Source organism: Oratosquilla oratoria, chromosome 33 (genome assembly GCF_046742065.1).
Source record: "Oratosquilla oratoria isolate Oo_2021 chromosome 33, ASM4674206v1, whole genome shotgun sequence".
Classification (NCBI taxonomy): domain Eukaryota; kingdom Metazoa; phylum Arthropoda; class Malacostraca; order Stomatopoda; family Squillidae; genus Oratosquilla; species Oratosquilla oratoria.
In genome coordinates this window covers 45,104,657-45,124,482 of record NC_134809.1, presented here as the reverse complement: position 1 = coordinate 45,124,482, position 19,826 = coordinate 45,104,657, and the positions used below count along the sequence as shown (strand labels likewise).

Here is a 19,826-nt window from a genome sequence, read left to right as displayed (position 1 = left end):
CTTGAAGTTTTGATCTGTCAATCCGGCTCAAAGGATGAAAGTACGTCTCCTATCGGAAGTGCCCATATCATCCCATATGTGTCGTTGAAGTTTGTAAACGCGGATGAGAACTAATTTTAAATTGATTCTGTGACAGACTGGTGAGAGAGAGAATTCATTTACATTCAAATCCACAATGTCAGTAAAGTGTTGCAGTCCAGCCCCTTCTTGATTTTTCACATTACATTCACTACTCACATGCATGGAAATGGAATAATCTGGAAGTATCCATTTAATCTTCAATCCATTTATCACTACTTGTGATCTCTTCATCTAGACACCCATGAAAGTGAGAAGGCACGTGGTACCCTAACTCCTGACTTTACGGAAGAAAAAAAAAAACTCATCTTCTTCCCTCTTTTTTATTATCATGACGGTTACGGTATGCTCTGTTTTATTCCTAATCATGCCTACATTAATGTTTTTTATCTTTTACCAATTAGGTTTTTTCAGACCATCCTTTTCCTATTTATGTTGTCTCACTTTTTTTTCATTCCAATCAATCATTACTTTCGTTTTTTTTTTTTTTTTTTTTTTTTTTACTCATGATCTAACCACGAGATGGTTTGTTACTGAAGCCCCTTATTTTATTTTGAGTTTGCCTCGTCATTTCCCAGCTGAACTATCCTTCTTGCTTCGTTCCCTCACGTTCTGCAGATATTTCCAATAATCCAGCGATCGTTCTTGCGAGGCTTGGGCTGTTTACCTCGGGAGAAAAAATTGCTTCGCAACTCGTTGTTCCTCGGACTCTTACCAGATTATTTCGCACTTATTCACCCTGAAAGACCAACAATGCTTCCCACTTTCTTAATTATTTGTTCGCTTTATACCAGTGGCGGATCGAGGGAGGGGAGCTAAAGCCCTCCCCCAGATTTGTTCTTTCATTACCTCATTGCATAGGTCGAGAAACCTGCCTTGTGTGCATAGATACGTGGCAAAAAGCAGTAATACAGTGGCAGAGTTTTTTCCAGTACTTAATAAAACACTTCGGTGAGAATTATTGGAAGGATATTCAACACATTGTAGGCAAATCTGAATCAGATACCCGCTCTTTATACTCAATAATGTCAATACTCCTCGTACAATTTTCTTAATATTTATTTCTGACATTATTTTTTTCCTCCACTGCATTCTCTCCCTATGGACATCATCATCTTATGTAAAAAAGTGACGCTGTCAAGGTGAAATAACAAATTCCATATAGGGAGGAAGGCAAGTCTTACTTGACCTTTTGAAGCAGGTTTGGGTAATTTCATCTTTTTACTAAAAACTATAATCCCAAATATTTATTAGCAACTAAAGCCTCCTGAAATTAAGTTGCCTACTTAAAGGAAATGTCTAAACAACGTTTACGAGTACTAAACTCAGCTTGCACTTGGGGCATGCGCTTTCATTGTAGCCTTACTGGAAACATGCACCTTATTACCATTAATCTAACTAAAGGTATCCCAGCCGACATTAAATGTAAATTAATGTGATCTCTTGCCGATTTTTCTTGGCTAAGTGGCACGTATGACTCTTTTTCAGTATTCAAATGCCTCAAACAACGTGAAAAAGAATGTCAACTGTCCACACTCCTGTCTAACAGCTAATCAAAACGTATGTATACAGTTGCAACACTTGCACTAGGGTTATTTGATAATAGTATTAAGTAAATTTCACAATCAGTAACCCAATCTTGCTGTTTATGGTTGTATAATGTCTGCTGACAACAATATAGGTAAATAAATATACAAATAGATAAAGACAGGAATGCTACAGTAAAAAACTTGAACATCTCTGAGCAACTGATATCTGCCGCCGATAACCGCATCGAGATCTTTCTCCGCTATGAACTGGTGTTAAAGAAATAATTTGAAAACATATTCTGAATTCTGAGTGTTTCCCATTCTTCCCCATCAAATATTATAATTCTTTCTCTAAACGGCAATCGTTACACTATTCACTACTTCGCCTACACATACATTCTAAATATGGCAACATCTTCCCACCCAGGCCGAACAGGACAAGTAATCGCTCTTGCCACCAATCTTGAGTCCCAATGATGGATGAAAGTCCTGTCTAACGGATAAACTAGTTCTGGAGCAAGGTCCCTACGCAATATGCAGTGTCTAATCAGGGGCCAGTTAATACTGCAGTCATAAAAAATAATATAACTCCCCTTCCGAATATCCCTGTCATTTTCGTGGTGCAACCATGGGAAAATTACTTCAACTCTGGGGTAATGGAAGACAAGCACAACAAATATGAATACAATTATAATAATCATTATATCCCTCAGCGACTAAAGTTTATCGTAATTATTATTACTGTTTATGAAATTTTAACATGTTTCATGTTAATCTGATGTCACTTTTATGTATACGATGCATATCATAGGTATGTTTTTACATCGGATACCATTTATGATGTTCCATGCCTTTACCTTTGGAAATCAGTGCTTGATCTCGTGTTTATTACTCTCCGAATTTTTTTACTCCAAGTACTTGAACTACCTACCTTTTACAACAATCTGATCTAAAATACAAAGAACGAAACATTTAATTACTTGAATTCACGTCTAGAAGCATTAGTAATGAGATGAAACACATTAATGGAAGCTCTGAACATAGGATATTATGCAAATAAAGATTTGTTCGGACACTTGATGTAGAACATCAAAGTTCGTCATTCCGAAGACTGAAGGCCTTAGGCGAGTGTATGTCGTCTAGTCTCGTTGGTCTATCCGGTTCTATCTTGCCGCTCACGACACAAAACCTTGCTGGCCTTCTCGTGCTGCTGCTGTTGTGGACAAACCGCTAAGGCGGGCGTGTTGCCAGACTTGGAGGCAATTGCAAAGCTTTTTCCATATGATAGCCATGCACAACAAATAGTTATCAAAGTATGCACATACATCATTTAGAACAGTAGTCGGGGAACAGGGGTAAATTACCCCAAATGGGGTAATTTAGACATTTTTGGGGTTAATGGACGTGCTACGGATACGGATGTGGATGTGCTAAGTGAGGGAAACTATTATGAAAGTTGGAGAAAAAAAATGCATCGAGGATCCCACGATCTTTAAAACTACGGAAACGGAGAAATACCAGTATTGAAACTTTCATCAGTATTGAGTCAGTATTGAAACTTTTTCACCCTCAGTGAGACCGCTTTTGCGTTTATTATCCATGAATTCTATAAGTAAATTGGTTTGTCCCCCAGAGTACTTCAAAGTGTGGGGTAAATTCATTTCATGACAAATTCTTTTAAGGTAACACCCAAAAAAGTTACTCGGGGCAGGATTTAGAGGAACCTCCGAACGTAGGACTACGCGCACGTGCACACACGCACGCGCAAACATACACGTTTCCAACTTTGGTATGATGGAGAAGAAGCAGGATCTCACGAGTGTAATTCCTTTCCTGCAACTAAATAATCAAACATACACACACGCTCTCTCTCTCACACACACACGAAAGTATAGCTTTCCACATAGATGTGTGGACTTGTGGGATAAGTAAAATAAAAATATAACCCAAGCCAACACTATAAAATAATCCAAGGCAATCGTTGACAAAAGGAGGGAAAGAGACAAGACTCCAAGAGCATTGCTCCAACCCCGTACACTACTACAAGGTAAACACATACACACTCCTAGTCGTGTTGTTCATGTACAATTTGTTACCTGAAAATGGTGAAACGCAGAAAGTATTGCTTAACATGAGATTAGCGTTTCACGGTGACTTACCTGATGCATACATGTCACTTTGAGTTTGATATAATTCTCTAAGAAAAATAACATGTCAACTAATGTCAGAAAGCTCTCTTACCCTGTGAAATGTACATGGGGTTGATGGCTTGCACGGGTCCGTCAAAGTGGCCCTCAGGAAGACTCAAACGACTTGAGACCAAAAGCCCGTCCAGACGGTCGTCTTCAAAGGCAGACCAGGACCTGCTGGGCTGAAGAATTGCGGAGGGCTTGGGCGGTAAGGGTCTCCGAGTCGCCCTCGGTGGGCTGTCTTTCGGTCCCGGGTGAGGAAGCGTGGTGCTCCCTCTTTGTATCACCTCAGGTAATGCTTTCAGTCTGACATCTAAATCGCAGTCGTCTTCACTTTTCTCGAACTGCTGAATAAGTTTCGATATGCGGTTGTCTGACTTGGACTTGGTCAGTCTCAGTTCACTGTTTCTGGGCCCGAGGGAACCATCATCGACGTCTACACCGGAATCACTCGTTTTGTCACTGCCAGAAGTTTCCGAAGAAGAGGAAGAGGAGGAGGAGGAGGAGGAGGAGGAGGTGGCGGGTCTCTCCACTACATGGGAATAGTTCATTCGCTTTTTCCCGCCGTTCGAGTAAAACTTCCTCTCCTCCTCCAGCCACCATTCCAGCCACTCCTCAATGCTGAAAGGGTTGGCCCCTCTGCAGCACGACTTGGTGTCTGTGGTGTCGACTTCGCCTGCAGAGAAGTTCAGATTCTGGTAGACGGCCGCCGGACGACTGCTACGAGGAAAAGTTCTCCATCTATCTTCGTTGACGAAGGCGTTGCCAAGGGTCATCGACCGGCCGCAGGTGCTTGTACTAAGGGGGTTACTGAAACTATGCGTTGTTGGGATCGTCGTCGCCCCTGACCTTCCCCTCAACGTGGGGGGTGGGCCCTGCGGGACGCGAGGCCTTTCCGGGGTGCGATGCAGGCTCCTCGTGGCCGCAGGGTGGTGGACGTGCCCCAGGCTGGTGTGCAGGTTGCGATAGAGAGGCACGGGGATCTCCTCGTAGAGCCCATCGTCCGTCGTCCCCTCCTCCGGGCGGGCTTTTGGGACAGCTTCGTCATGGGTGGGAGGCATTTTCCTGTAGGTGATGTGCCGCGACTTGGTCAAGGCCTTTTGGGATGGCACGCGCATCGGAGGGCGAAACCGAAGAGGCTTGTTCTTCCCCACCTTCGAGGGGCTCCTGGCCGGGAGGAGGCGACGCTCGTGGTGGGCCCCTGGTTTGCGACCGTGAGAGCGATGCTGCAACACCTTCTGGACGAGTAGGTCCTGGCGGCTTCTCCACAGGAGCGACCTTCTTCGGCGTCTTTGAAGCGATAGCTTGAGTTTGTTTTGCTGGTGACGCATCGTAATCCAGTGCAGAGCCCTTCTGCTGAGGGCGCGAGCCACCATCACGGGAGCCTGTAGCACCACGACAGTCATAGCCTCCCCTGGCCCAAGAAGCGCGCCAGAATCAGTAGGTGGTACTCGCTCGACCTGACGGGCCTGTTGGAGCCCAACCTCGCGCGGTGGGACACTAACGTCGTCACACTCACGCAGCGGCTCACAGGACGCCACTCGCCCCAAGATGGGCTCGGTAACAGTCCGCTTGAAGAAAGCTCTTCCTTCAAGTCTTAACAAGTTCGTTAATCACTGCATCGGGCGATGTCACATCTGTATACCCACGTAAGTCGCATCGCCCCTACATAGTTGGTTTCTCTGCATTGTGGAGTCTGTCCGCAATGCGTCCCGTTTCTGTCGTCAGAAAGTGCCGATTGCGCCTCCTTCAGCCGTGACCTCAGACCTTTCTCGCCTCTGCCGTGGATATGCTGTACGATAGTCCTACTCAATGTCTGGGTAGCACTATTCATTAATGCTGCCAGCCGTGTACTAACGCCTTCCTGTAAACGGGGAAAAAATAATTCGTGGTCCATTTGGATGACAATTAGACTAGACAGCCTCATAAAATAAGTGGCATACAACCATATCAACAAGAAGTTCAACACTGCATTATGCACATACATGAAACATGCACAAGCACAAGCACAAAACTATCTTAGAACAAGTATCTACTTTTTCATCTGGCTTGTACGGGTTAAGATATAACTTTGTTACTGATGCAAGGTCACTCAATCTGAGGCCTGCATTTTTTGTCATTCATTTCACGCTGATTCTCGCATTATAGCAATCCTATTTCCCACCGGGTTTGTGCCCGCGAGGCACATAATATCATGTGCGAGGCGACAGCGAGTCTGACCGTTACGGATCACCCGTACCAAACCTATCCGGGTGTGTACGAATACTTTTGCACTGACGACAAACAGAACCACAAGCTTTGGGAAAAAATAAGACACTGCTGACCACATATAGAAGAGCAGGGGGCCCCGATCACTCACAAATATTTGGCGAAAGTACTTACCTATTTGAATTATTTCGATCAGTTAACACCGTCCCTCCCGGGCCTCCCCCATCCCAATGGAAGTTATACACATTAGAATTAGTCACTCTCTATTAGTGACGACTCTAAAATGTTGACATTCCATTGTCGACGTTCTACTTCACAAACTGAATGCGCTCACAATACATTTTTTTCAGAATAGAGGTACAGATGGCCAGTCACTAGGGACATGGAAAGATACATCTGATGGAGGATGGAAAAACTGACACAAGTACAGGGAAATGTGTATATTAAGCATGAATAGAATTGTACAGTGAGCACTTGATATAATTAGACTGTTGATTCAACACTAGAATTTTTGTTAACATGCTATTGATAGAAAATATCCCCAATCCCTCGATTGGACAACAAACCGCATTCCTTCAGTCTTATATAAATCTTAAAATCTTACTATTTCTTGCCTGATCCTTTCATCCCTGAATATATATATATATATATATATATACACAGATATAAATATATATATAAATATATAAATATATATATATATATATATATAGATATGTGTGTGTGTGTGTGTGTGTGTGTGTGTGTGTGTGTGTGTGTGTGTGTGTGTGTGTGTGTGTGTGTGTGTGTGTGTGTGTGTGTGTATTTACCTAGTTGTATTTACCTAGTTGTATTTTACGGGAAGGGGAGCTATGCTCGTGGTGTCCCGTTTTCGTATCTCATTTTATCTAAACTATTTTTAAATTCATGTATTGTTTTTGCACACACCACTTTCTCATCTAACTTGTTCCAACTGTCTATTACTCTGTGAGGAAAGCTGTGTGTGTGTGTGTGTGTGTGTGTGTGTGTGTGTGTGTGTGTGTGTGTGTGTGTGTGTGTGTGTGTGTGTGTGTGTGTGTGCGTTTGTGTGTGCGTGTGTGTGTGTGTGTGTGTGTGTGTGTGTGTGTGTGTGTGTGTGTGTGTGTGTGTGTGTGTGTGTTTGTGTGTGTTTCAAGCAATTCTGCTGGTAGCTCTCTTCGCTGCTCCATGTTTGCTTTCTCTTGATTATGTCCTTCCTTCATAAATAATACTAATAAAATGATAATAATAGATATGTCGAATTCGTGTAAGATCAGTGATTGGGGGTCTTGAACCAGTTTATAATAGTGAGATTAATGATAACAGGAAATATGTAATTTCACAATCTACAAATTATAATGCATGAAAAAATATATTTCTATAATAACAACAATGATTGATTTGATTGATTTATGAAATTTCTGGCTTGAAGGCCAAGCGCCGGAGCCGGTAAATAACAACAATGGTTACTGATGCAGTTTCATTATTAGATGCGATTTCTATACGCATTTACGATAGAAGTGTCAATGCAAATGTTACGGGTGAGGTCAAATTAACTTTCATCATATGTAAAATTTACTTTGAAAGTCATTTTGTAATAACTTTTTAACGGGAAGGAATCTCCTATACTTTAAAGTATGTTTCTGACAGATTTTCTTTATGATATAAGCTTTGATGGCGTGTTTGTGTCCCGGCCAGGTGTAAGAACGCGCCTCTGCATTGCATCGAAGCAAAGCTTCAACTATGCCGATCACGTCTCTTGTGCGGGTCGTACTGCAGAGCAGTGGCGGGTACCTGTACACAATAACGCCAAATGTCGGTGTAGGGCAATTACAGGAATCATACCAAAACTAGAGTAATATCAAATATGGCAAGACTGTACCTAGCATACACAACGATGCCTGCAAGTACTGTGACGAAAAAAATAGCAATGAGTGCGGGAGTTAAAAGACGGTTAGGCACGTTTGGAGTGACGTAATGCCCAGGCATGGCAAAAGCTGCAGGTGTTCGGAGGTGAATGTAGCGACTTTGTGATATGAATTCGATTACTAACCCAACCAGGTCCTCGTTCATATTCTCTTATTGGGCTATCTTGCAATTCCATGATGTATGTCAAACTTCTATACTTTATTTTTTTTCGTCGTTACATTTCAATCCTACTCTGATGTCAGTGCACATGAAGCATGGTATTTCCAACATACAAGAAATATGCTCCCGAATATCTATATTTCGATTGCTACATTTGTACATTTCGTGATCTTGTTTACTGATACACAGCCAGCGTTAGCATCATGCCTACAACGTAACACAAGCATACTCAGATCATGTCCTTCGCAGTCAAACTTGCACGTTAACGGAACACCAACAGTTCTGCAATACAAACCTCGCTAACCATTTTAACGCCACTCCGTTTGTGTTTTCCATAATCAAACTTTTATCACAACTACTGCAGTAATAAACCAGTGGGTTTTTTTTACCTTTACAAAGTTAACCAAACGACCTTGGCATCATCAGCCTTGCAGGACAAGCCTTGAGTCATCCTATTTGGAGTTTTACACCACTATATTTATAACAAATTACCGTCCTCCCTTGTATTTGAGCTCTTCTTGTGTCAACCCAAAGTACGGAAAAAGCGTCCTGCCTCTGATGTTACAATCACGTACCAACAAGACATCGTCCATACGTCATCGTAGTCGTCGTGTCATCCATTTACAGTTCTCTACAGTACAAATTGTGGCCAGAATTACGCGGTGCAGCATCACCACCAACTTTGCACTACTAGGACTGTAGCACTGATGCCAAATCACCACGCCTGTCACTATCAACAGGCGTCATCACACAGAAGATGCACCATTGTACTTGCACTTAGCTTCTACAATCACAAACACATCCCCCTGATGGAGAACTGAATTCATGGGAGTGTTGAGAAATAGGAGCAATCTACAACTAATAGAATTTGCACGGCCCATAGAAAATGTTGGCCAGAAGAGAACAGCACCATCACCTGGATTCATCACTCGTTTATACATTATGCAAAATCCAGAAGGCTGAGGCTTGCTCCTGGTTTCATAAGCGAGATGGATTTATTACAACAATGACGGAGTTGTGGCAAAAGGGGTCAATCACATCCTTGTTAGTATTCGTTAAAGAATCCTACATAACTGCAAAGTTTACCGAACTAATGAGTTCTTTGTGATCGCTTATAGACTGTGGTTGCAACACTGGCTGCGTATGAAGTCCAGGAGAATTCCGATACGTAATCTTTAAATAGGATTTCACCTACAGACGCTCAGAGATAATGCATATGCCCAGGAATATGCGATAGCAGTCTCCAATTCATTCTTCGATGGGGTGTTGCCCGAATGACATCCCTACGGACCAAGCTGTTGCTCGGTATTTTTTAATGACTGGAATCTGGAGATCAGGTCTCCAGAAGGTTTGGCAGCATGACTCTATATTCTCCAGTGTCTCAAGCGATCCCACACTACTCCTCGACCTTGGACGCTTTCCAGTGCACTTGTCGGTAGCTTTCTGAAGGTATCACACAGTCCGGATAGTTGATGGACAGCGAGTGCCTGTCATGGATGGCTATAGAGATCGCATTTTAAGCAATTGTACGTGCCTGGCCCTCAGAGTGGGCCTCTTCCCCCAAATGATGTTCAGGTGATGGTTGCCAACCCACTAACAGAAGAAACTGATGAGGTTAGAAAGGTTGTGATTGACTTCAAGGGTAGAAATGCAACTGACATCTGCAACGTTAGCGCAGATGCCAGTGATGTTCGCTATTTCGCAACCCTGTACTGGAAAAAGGGTTTGGTCATAATTACTGCGGTATTACACTGGTTAATGAACCGGGCAAGGTGTTTTGCTGAAAGGAGTTCGCTTCCATCTGCTAAAATTTCAAAACCCTAAGCAGTCTGGATTCACGCCCAGTAAATAAACAAATAAATAAATAGATAAATAAATAAAAAACAAATAAAATAAATAATAAATAAAATACCGCGGGTCTCTTGCAAAAAGAAACCTGAGGCAAAGGATCGATTAAAGTTCTCTTTGGATCTTTGCGTTTCGGGTTTCTGTAGAGCACCGACGTGAGTTTCGGCAGAGTTATGTTGACCCAGGCAATGTATTTGATTCATTACATCATAGTGTCCTGGGATATGCGGATCCGTGGGATTCTTGGAAAGATAACTGACATGACATCTGATTTATAATCTGGGATAGAGACTGTTGTGAAATTGGAGTCGTGAATCTCCGTCATGAATCTTTTAAAAGTGAGATTTTCAATACCTGAAAATGGTGTTAGACAGAACTGTCGATTAAAGTCAGTGCAAAGTATCCAATAGCAACAGTAAGATCATTGATCTTGTCTTTGCCAATGATGTTGCACTTCTCTCGGAATCATCAGATGTCTTGGTTGCAACCCTCGAGTCACTGCACAGGGAGGTCAGGCTGTACGACTCGAAGTCTTCTAAACCAAGACAAAGGTTTAAGCGTTTGGGGTTTTCTGGATGATACCGTTCACTCTGTCCATGCATACAACAAGGGGGTTGAGGCCTTGGAAAAAATCACATACAATAGTAGAGTAATACATAACAGTGATGGGTCATGATAGTAAGTCATTCGAATGGTTGATATGGCCCAAGGTGTTATGGACTTGCTCAACCAGAGTATACGGTGATGTTAATATTTATGTAGGAAGACAAACCCGAACCTCCAAGTCGCTTGTGTTCCCTTCTTGTCGTATAACTGTGATACATAGGCATGGTGGCTTGAGGAGGCGTCTCGACGCCTTTGGTACCAACTGCCTTTGCAGAATTTTGTATGTCGCTGATATGACTTTATATCAATCCAAAGATTACTTTGTGGGAGTCAATCAGTGCCCGTTGCCAGCATAATTCGTGAACATCAACTACTATTATGCAGGTGGCACCCTTCCTCGAATGTTGATCCAACTTAAAACGCTGTTTACATAAGAGGCAGCCCTCGGTTGAGACGGATACACCCACAGACCTCACGGGTGGAGCAAGTCAATCGCACCTGCCAAAAGATGTGAATAGAAAGAGTGGCGACATAGGGTCTTGTTCTTGATTTCTTGGAGAACAGCGTCGGCGTGTGAGTGGAGCGACGCATCTGTGCGCATGGTCGGCAATGACAGTAATAAATATACATGGTAGGAGCTACGTTCGTGAGTCCACTCTGCGCCTCCAAATCTCAATCCCCGGTTGAGATTTAATCTATGCTGCTCACCTGGAATGTTTCTTCTAATTTATTCTACGAATTAATGCATCCACACGGAGGATTGTATTCATTCATGCCCTGCAAATATTCTTTGTTTTCCTCGAGTTCTTTGCCATGCCCTCTTGACATTCTTTAATGTCATACTAGCAGATTGCCAACCTTGTCTACACATTTCATAGTTTTGAGGACAGCAAACAGGTCATCTCTTTCTCTTCTATCTCCCAGTGTAGGCAATACCGACTTATGTAATCTTTCCTTGTGCGATATGTAAGCTAGACTGGGGACCATTTTGGTTTTTGCCTATAACACTCTCTCTATTTTTCTTATATATTTCCTTTTGTGTTGGGACCACACCACTGCTGTAGATTCCAAAATGGGGCGCAAGGGTTTTTTGGCAATTTTTCTTATCGTCATTTCGCCATTGTTGTGAAATTACACACTTTTGTTCACCAAAAATCTTCTGTATCCTTCTTATGATCCTGCTAACATTTTTCAGGTGATAAATTGTTCATAGCCCCCTTTCTTTCATTGATTTTGTAATGGTTTCGTTCCAGATCAAATAATTCTGTTGTGGCCTCTTACAACCTTTAAAAATAATAAATAGATAATGCTAATGCTAAAAACTAATAAATAAATCATCAAATTCACTTGTCACCTCTATGCGTGCGCAAGTGCGCGTGCATGGAGCGAGCAAGCGCGCCAGTTTATCAGGTTTCTGCATCTGCACAGAAGATTCCTGTAGACACTAACGCGAAGAAAAAGGTACAGTAGGGCGAACTCAGAGGTAGCACACAGCCGCATTCCTCCTTCCCCAGCCTTTTAAATAATCCCTGACAAGCTCCCAGGCAGACTCCCGATTTCTTTGACGCGACCTCGATCTGAGTGGATACCATTTCTCGTCCATTCCGGGTTATTTCTCTCGGAGATAATCCTGTGAGCAACGTCATCGCCCTGGAGGTGAGCCGACTGAGGTGTCTCAGTTGGTGTTCGGTGATAAGGTAGGTTACTTGTCTCGTGATAGCGTCATCGAGTACGGTAACATGATCTCTGCAGTGGTGCCCCCAAGATCCTCCTCTGAAGGTCTTCAAACACGACTTCAAGGCTTTGATAGGGTGGGTCCACATATTGCCTCCTTACAGTAGCAAGGCAGATCGTATGTGGTTCGAAGACGTGGAGCGGTGTCCTCTACAATTATTTCCAGTTCCATATAATCTGATCGAGACTATTTGTAAATCCATAGGCCATTCTCATTCGTCTACTTGTTAACTGATTCCCAGCTAGATCGGATGCCCTTAGTGTGAGGATTTCACCACTGTTTCCAAGATCCACATTCTCTCCAAAACATTCGTCCGGTCTTATCCAAAGCAACCACTGAGGCCTGGTTTTCGGTTTTGCAGGATACCTTGGTCCTATTGCCTACCCCTCCTTACCCATTTTTTTCTAGTACTACTAAAATAATTACGTGCAGTTATATAACGAGAGTGCTTTAATCTAGACATTACCGGTAGGTAATTATTTGGTGTTTAAACCGCCATGCGCACATTTGTAATGACATATCAACCATGTAATCAGTTGTGGGTATATCAGAGCCTGAATGTTTATAAGCTCACCTCAGCACATGTGTGAGCACGAGTGTTGTGTGCGCACTCGTGTATGAGTGTGTGCGTGCGTGCGTCCATGTGGGCATGCATAAGGCATTGGGCTAACGGTGCTGCATTGCCAAGTCGAACCACCTCCACCTCCGCCCCTCACATCCACCATCTCCACTACCTCTTCCACACCTACCGAAATTGAATAGTTCTTCTGTTCCCGTCCAGCATTGAGCAAAAATCTTTTTTTCTAACTTCAACTCCTGAGTCTAGTTCATACGCAAGTTATAAATAACTTTGATACTGTCATTTGTTCCTTCACCTTATCCGCCACCCAGATCCAGAACGACAAGCAATTCCGATATTCCAGTCGCCTTATCCATACTTTCGCTACATCACGCAGGAACATGCATATCTAATTTCTTTTCCATCTATAATATTGTTTTGTTTTTTTCATAAACGTGCAAATATTCTACCAATATAACGAATCATCTTGCTAGAGTGCGAGCTCGGGTTGGTCAGATTTATTTTTTTTTTTTTTTCTAATTCTGCAACTCATATAACCAGAACCATTTATCCTCCTTAGTTACAGTGGTTTGCTCATTCGACATTTCAAACAAACTGCGTGGCTTCATTTTACTCCAATCATTTTTTCTACTATATATTTTTACATGTTTTGATGCCACCACCCCTGCCCACTCCTATTTCATTTAATGTGGTATCAACACATTTATTTACTTTTTGTTCTGCCTCCCGCTTCTTCCATTCCCACATACTTTTTCTTAATTTTTTTTATTTGTATTTCCCTCCCGATTGGAATGTTGCACTGATTGGAACTCAGAAAAAATAGAAACCGAGGCTCACTAAAACTCCAAATAAAAAACGCTACAATGAAAATCACAAACACAACCCCGTCGGTCCCCAATTTACACCCGAGTGGGGAAACAGGTTTTTACTCTTGGGATGGGACCATGGAACAAACCCCGCTATCCCGAACGGAGTGGAGCGTGCGTGGGATTTAAAATCGAAGGCGGCTTCAGAGAAAGAAGTCTTGGGGTGCAAACCAAGATCAGTACGAACACATTATCATGATTTTGATTTGAGTACATTACAATCACGAAAAAATTAACACATTTTCTTTCCTAAACTATATTACTACGATTTTTCTTACAATGTGTCAAAGATAGACCCCATTTACCACCCCCCAAAAGCTGTAAAATTACAGTCTTGATACAGTGCAAAGTACTTAAAAAGTAAGATAGATGCAAGCGGCACCTTCTGAGGCAGATTTGTAAACACAACACAAATTCCTTACGACAAGCGACTATGATTGACCTTTGGCTTATTCAAGTGGTTACGCAATTTACCGCCTGTTGTTTTGTTAGCTACTATAGCATTTAGGGTATATAGCAAGGTGTCAACTGTAGAAGGGACATAATAACATGATATATCGTAAAACAAAACAAAAAAAGCACATGTGGAATTATACAAATTCAACGCCTCTCCCAGAATAAAACTAGAGAAACGAAAATTGATGTTGAAATCCTTTCCAAGAATATCTTCGGATCAGTCATGATAAAGTCAAGATTGGGTACATGGAGTTTTCAATTTATTTTATCTATTTTTAGCTCAAATTTACCTGCCCTATCGGAATGCAAAAGAATGTGAAACAGCGAGACGGACAACAAGCAGTGTGGGTTCGAGTGTAGCCAGTGGGAGACGAAAAGGGTCAAAAGAATTTGGAGGTGAGGGGGAGGGGGCAGGAAAGGAAGAAAAAAAGGGGAATTTATCAAAAGGCTAAATGCAAGGATGGGAAGGCCAGGATGCATGATTGGCAGTGTAGGTGGGACAAGAGGAGTGTGTGAAAGCAGGCTAGGTCAATGAGGAGGCAAGCGAATAACGGAAGGAGGAGAGGGAGGGGTGGAGCGCAGGGCGAGTAAATTAATAGTAGTGCAGAAAATTGGAGTAAGAAGGATACAGAAGCGGAAGGGCGAGAGGACTCGAGAAACGTGTGAAGTGAATGGAAATAAATGGGAAATATAGAAATGAAGGGAAATACTAGAGGAGGAAGGAGAAACGGAGAGAGAAACAAGGAAAACACGATGTACGAACAGAGGAGACGAGCAGAGCCACTAAGGAAATGTAACTAATTATAAAGGTCTTTGTTGCTGCAAGGGAATCGCTTTCAATCCACATAATATCTACATTCAGGAGGCGGACACGAGGAAGGGAGGGAGAGAGAGAGAATGTACCTAATGAGATGAGCTTCTCCCGTTTGGCATAGATGTAGTTTTGCATAAACTCTGGTGGAGGTCATTAACATGGTCGTTGTAGCACAAGAAAACCGAAATATGGTCTTCAGTGGGTAATGAAATAATCTGTAAAGACCCGTTCATACTTCTAGACCTCTGTTTTAGACAAAGTACAACGAATCGACAACATTGTGTTGCGTTCCGCTTTCATCTCGACTACAAAAATCTCTTGTTTAACTCCAACGACTAGTGAGGGATGTCAACCTGCCCTGAGATTCACTAGGGCTTAAATCACGTGAAGGACTTGTGATCGACAGCTATTACCCTCCCAGATGAGAGCTCAAAACTCATATCTAGTCGGATCTATGGATAATGTTGTGACCTTACACACACGCGCGCGCAACTTCTTGTCCACCAGAGTTTGAGTGCCGTGTTGATTTTCAGCCCTAGGAAGACTCGAACTCGGATATATGAAATAGCGATCAAGCGTCATACCACTATGCTATCATTCCGTGCATGTAAGAAAGATACGGGAGCAGCTGTTAGACAATCTAGTGCGAACTCTGTACAAGGGAGTGATAAGTCAGTTAACGAGCAGACTAGTAGGCAGCCACAGACGATATCAAGTCAACTTATTTCTCGGCTAGAGGAAAGGTAAGAGGCCAGGAGACCCCAGGCCGTCACCTTTGCCCTAATTATGTATTTGGACTGCTGAGCCAGGTCAGTCACTGCTGGGAATAGAAGTGCGGGACTCATACCCATGACTTGGAAGATTCAAGTCTCGTATGCCACCAGCGACAAAATCAGTTCCCAACTGTGGATAAAACGTACGAAGAGAGATTAGTCGCAAGACGTACTATCACTGAGGGAAAGCAGGGAAAGAGGTGACACGTTCAGGTAATTAAAGGGATACAAAACTCACAGAATATCTTTTGGCTTGGAACGAGAGGACGTCACGAAGTCATGCGAACAAATTGAAGACACAAACACTATTACATTATTAGATAATGGTGCCGACATTGCTTTCATGACGACTATTTTTTTCTCAATTATATTTGCTTGTGACATTGTTCATCAGTATGTACCACCAATATTGAAATGCACCCACCCCAGAAATTTGATCCACCTTTGATGTTTATATTTTGATGTTTCGTTATGGGCATAGAAAACGGCATGGGAAATAAAAGTTATTATGCTAAAACTGGACAACACCACTTAAAATAATCTATTCAATTTGTCTGTGATTATCTATTTTTCTTGCATGATTTATCTTATCATTTCCTTGTTAATTTTCAATACTGATTCTTGCCAGTTAGTGTAAAAAATCCGTATCCACACGATGCAATTTTCAGTGTCTGGTCGGCAAAAATATATGTATCGTGCCTTTTGCAGGATTGATCACATTGCGTTATGTCCCCTTCGTTTTCTTTTACACTTTAAATATCAGCTTCGGTTAACATTACATGTTCTGGGTGTAGTTAGCCATTTGTAAATTTGCATCAGAATGCTATGTATGGAGTGCAGTATGTATAATACTCAGTTCTACAGTATTTTTCGACGATAATAAAGTTTCACCAGCTCTTATGGACCGAACTTTAGTTTAGGCAACAGGCACTTGAATATATATATATATATATATATATATATATATATATATATATATATATATATATATATATATATATATATATATATATATATATATATATATATCGAAAACGTAACACTCTTTGCACTGGTTCCCCTAAAAACTGATCAAAGAGTCCGCCAAATTTTTCACGGCACCATAGTCACTATCACCAATATTGCTGAGCCTCACGTTACACAAATGTTATATTCAATAATTGTTCAGACACATCAATGGCACGTACGTAACAGTGTTACAGATTTACAACTTCAACGATGTATACAATGAAAGATCGTGCATGCCTCGCCTCGGCTTTCGCTCTCGTTCACTCGCTCGCTCACTCGTCGACGTCTTGTGAACAAGTGACTGTTACTACACCAACATTCCCGCGGCAATCCAGCCACTGGCTCAGTCCCTACCTCTCCGACTCTCACTCTTACCTGGGTTGCCAGGCGTTAGGCCAAGGGAAAAGGACAGGGATACCACAAAAATAGGACATTTTACCCCCAAAAGGGCTCTTGTGTATATGTATGTGTGCTGATAGCTAATTGATAAAGGAAAAGAGCAATACTCGTAGGGTCCTGTGTGTATTTACCTAACTGTAGTAAATAGGAATAGAAGCTCATGGGGACCTGTGTGTGAATTACCATGGTCTTGGATCACGTGTTGGTCTTGTATTCGACAGCTATTACCTTCTCGGATGAGGGCTTGAGGTTCATTCATTGCCCGTTCTGAGTAATACACACCAAACTTGTTCGTGTATATACCTAATTCCTAATTGCAATATATAGGAAAAGAACAACGCTTGCAGGGTCCGGGCTCTTATTTTCCAATACCTAGCTTCGAATGCGCGCGTGTGTGTGTGATTGATCACGGTCTTGGAATACGTGCTGGTCTCGTGATCGACAGCTGTTATCCTCGATGAAAGCTCGGAGTTCATATAATGTTTGATTTATGGGTAACATTGTGACCTTACACACACGCGCGCAAACCAGCTTGTTCGTATTTGCATTTTCATGTGTATGCGTTATGATAAGTTAACACGGAGTTATAAAGTTACACCGCAATCAGAAGCCTTCTCATATCAGATTTACATACAGATTAATTTGGATGTAAATCATTATTCACCTAATAATTCTATCTATATACCAAGGGTTTAACCCCCTTACAAGGAAGGTAGCGATGTCAAAAGGCACGTAGTACCCACTCCTAATCGGCGACTCCCTCTGTCCCCTCACAAGGAAAATAGAGAAGACGGGGAGAGATCCTATGGGGTTGCGTCAACATACGAGTATTCACACATAACCTCCCAACATCCCCCTCATCCCCCGTCCCCTCCCAGCCTTGCATCACAGTATTATCTATACACATATTCATAATTCTAATATCTGAAAAGGTATTTCACGGTAGCAACATATGACAAATGGCTGCAATCATCGAAAAAATGCATAATAAAGAATATCACTTGTTCGGTACCTTCAGTTCTGTTACGGATATTAGCAGTGTCGATTATTATAACTAAATCTGTGGACTTACATATTCATTAGCAGTTGTTGAATTATGGTCCTGTTTTCGTTTGAATAAAATTTATTTTTATGTGATACAGATGGAATTCAAGACAGAAAAAATATATAGATAAATAAATAAATAAATAGAAAAAATAAATAAATCTTGACATATATTGTTCTGACGTCAACGTCTACACTGTCTCCGATCGGCTCTACTTGCGTCCAGGATGGTCTGTCGTGCAACCTTAGTACATGGCTCTCTCTTATTTCTCATCTGTATACTAGTTTTTCTTATATTCCGAATATAGTAAGAGAACCTGTATATTACAATGAATATATCTTTTTAGGATTAAAACAACGATTATCACCCCATCCCAGTGTTACCTGTGGCACCTCAGCACGGCAACATGGGGAAAAAGCGCTGCCACGTGTCATAGAATTTACCGAAATCGTTGTTATAATCCTAAATAATGATACTTATTATACTATACAACTTCCTTTACCATATATAAAAATGAAATAGTACATGGATAATAAGAGATGATAGATATGCATTGCATAGCAGGATGGCTTGTAAATCTCGACGTATGCAACACCCTTAACTTGGAGCGCATAGACGTTTTGAAATTAAGATCAAATAATTAAATCTTTTTAATAGTATTCGGTTGTGTGTGTGTGTGTGTGTGTGTGTGTGTGTGTGTGTGTGTGTGTGTGTGTGTGTGTGTGTGTGTGTATTCACCTCGGATCTGCTGCAGCCTCTTTTCGAGACAGCCAGACACCACCCTACGGCAGTGAGCTCAGAGCTCATTATTAGCAGATCTCTCTGTGTGTGTGTGTGTGTGTGTGTGTGTGTGTGTGTGTGTGTGTGTGTGTGTGTGTGTGTGTGTGTGTGTGTGTGTGTGTGTGTGTGTGTGTGTGTGTGTATACTTAATGTACTATACAGGCAAGGAGCAACAGCCGTTGGGTACCGTCTCCTATCCTTTAATTTTCTATCATACCTAGCCTCAAATTCATGTAGTTGTGTATGCGGGTGCATGCGCGCTCGCGCGCTTCCCCTGCAGGACCCGACAACTGGAATTGGTTTACCCCTACTGCTTTGTTATATGGCGACCCCCAGCCCCGCCTCATCTGTTCACTCGAGAACTGTACAGAACAGACAAATTCATCCCTTCGCTTAGCGTCATTTACTTATCCATTTACAACTTTTCTTCTGTGATCTTGCATTCAATAATCCCTTGACCTCATTCTTAGTCTTCCCCTGAAGTTTTTTGCACCCACTTTTGCTTTCCATGTTTTTATGCTACTCTTCATTCACTTATTCTTTCCACATGACCATATCATCTAAGAAAAAAATGATGATTCCAACTTACCAGCACTTTCTACTCCCACCCTCTGCCTCGCCTCCATATTTCTCACTCTATCCATCCTGCATTCAATAATCCCTTGACCTCATTCTTAGTCTTCCCCTGAAGTTTTTTGCACCCACTTTTGCTTTCCATGTTTTTATGCTATTCTTCATTCACTTATTCTTTCCACATGACCATATCATCTAAGAAAAAAATGATGATTCCAACTTACCAGCACTTTCTACTCCCACCTTCTGCCTCG

The 19,826-nt window shown here is 42.0% G+C and overlaps 1 protein-coding gene across 2 annotated transcripts in view; it reads right to left on the bottom strand.

Moving 5' to 3' along the window:
• Positions 1–17,084, bottom strand: part of LOC143017883 (uncharacterized) — a 49,909-nt gene extending 32,825 nt beyond the window's left edge. Inside the window, exons 1-2 of one of the 2 annotated variants that reach the window (XM_076172906.1) lie at positions 16,955–17,084; positions 3,849–5,660 (exon numbers count right to left, since the gene is read on the bottom strand). In XM_076172906.1, coding sequence (XP_076029021.1) covers positions 3,849–5,202 — 1,354 coding nt within the window. In that variant the 5' untranslated portion in view covers positions 5,203–5,660; positions 16,955–17,084. The remainder of the gene's footprint in view (positions 1–3,848; positions 5,661–16,954) is intronic. The other variant, XM_076172907.1, reaches the window with a different exon arrangement.
• Between the last annotated feature and the right edge of the window lie 2,742 nt (positions 17,085–19,826).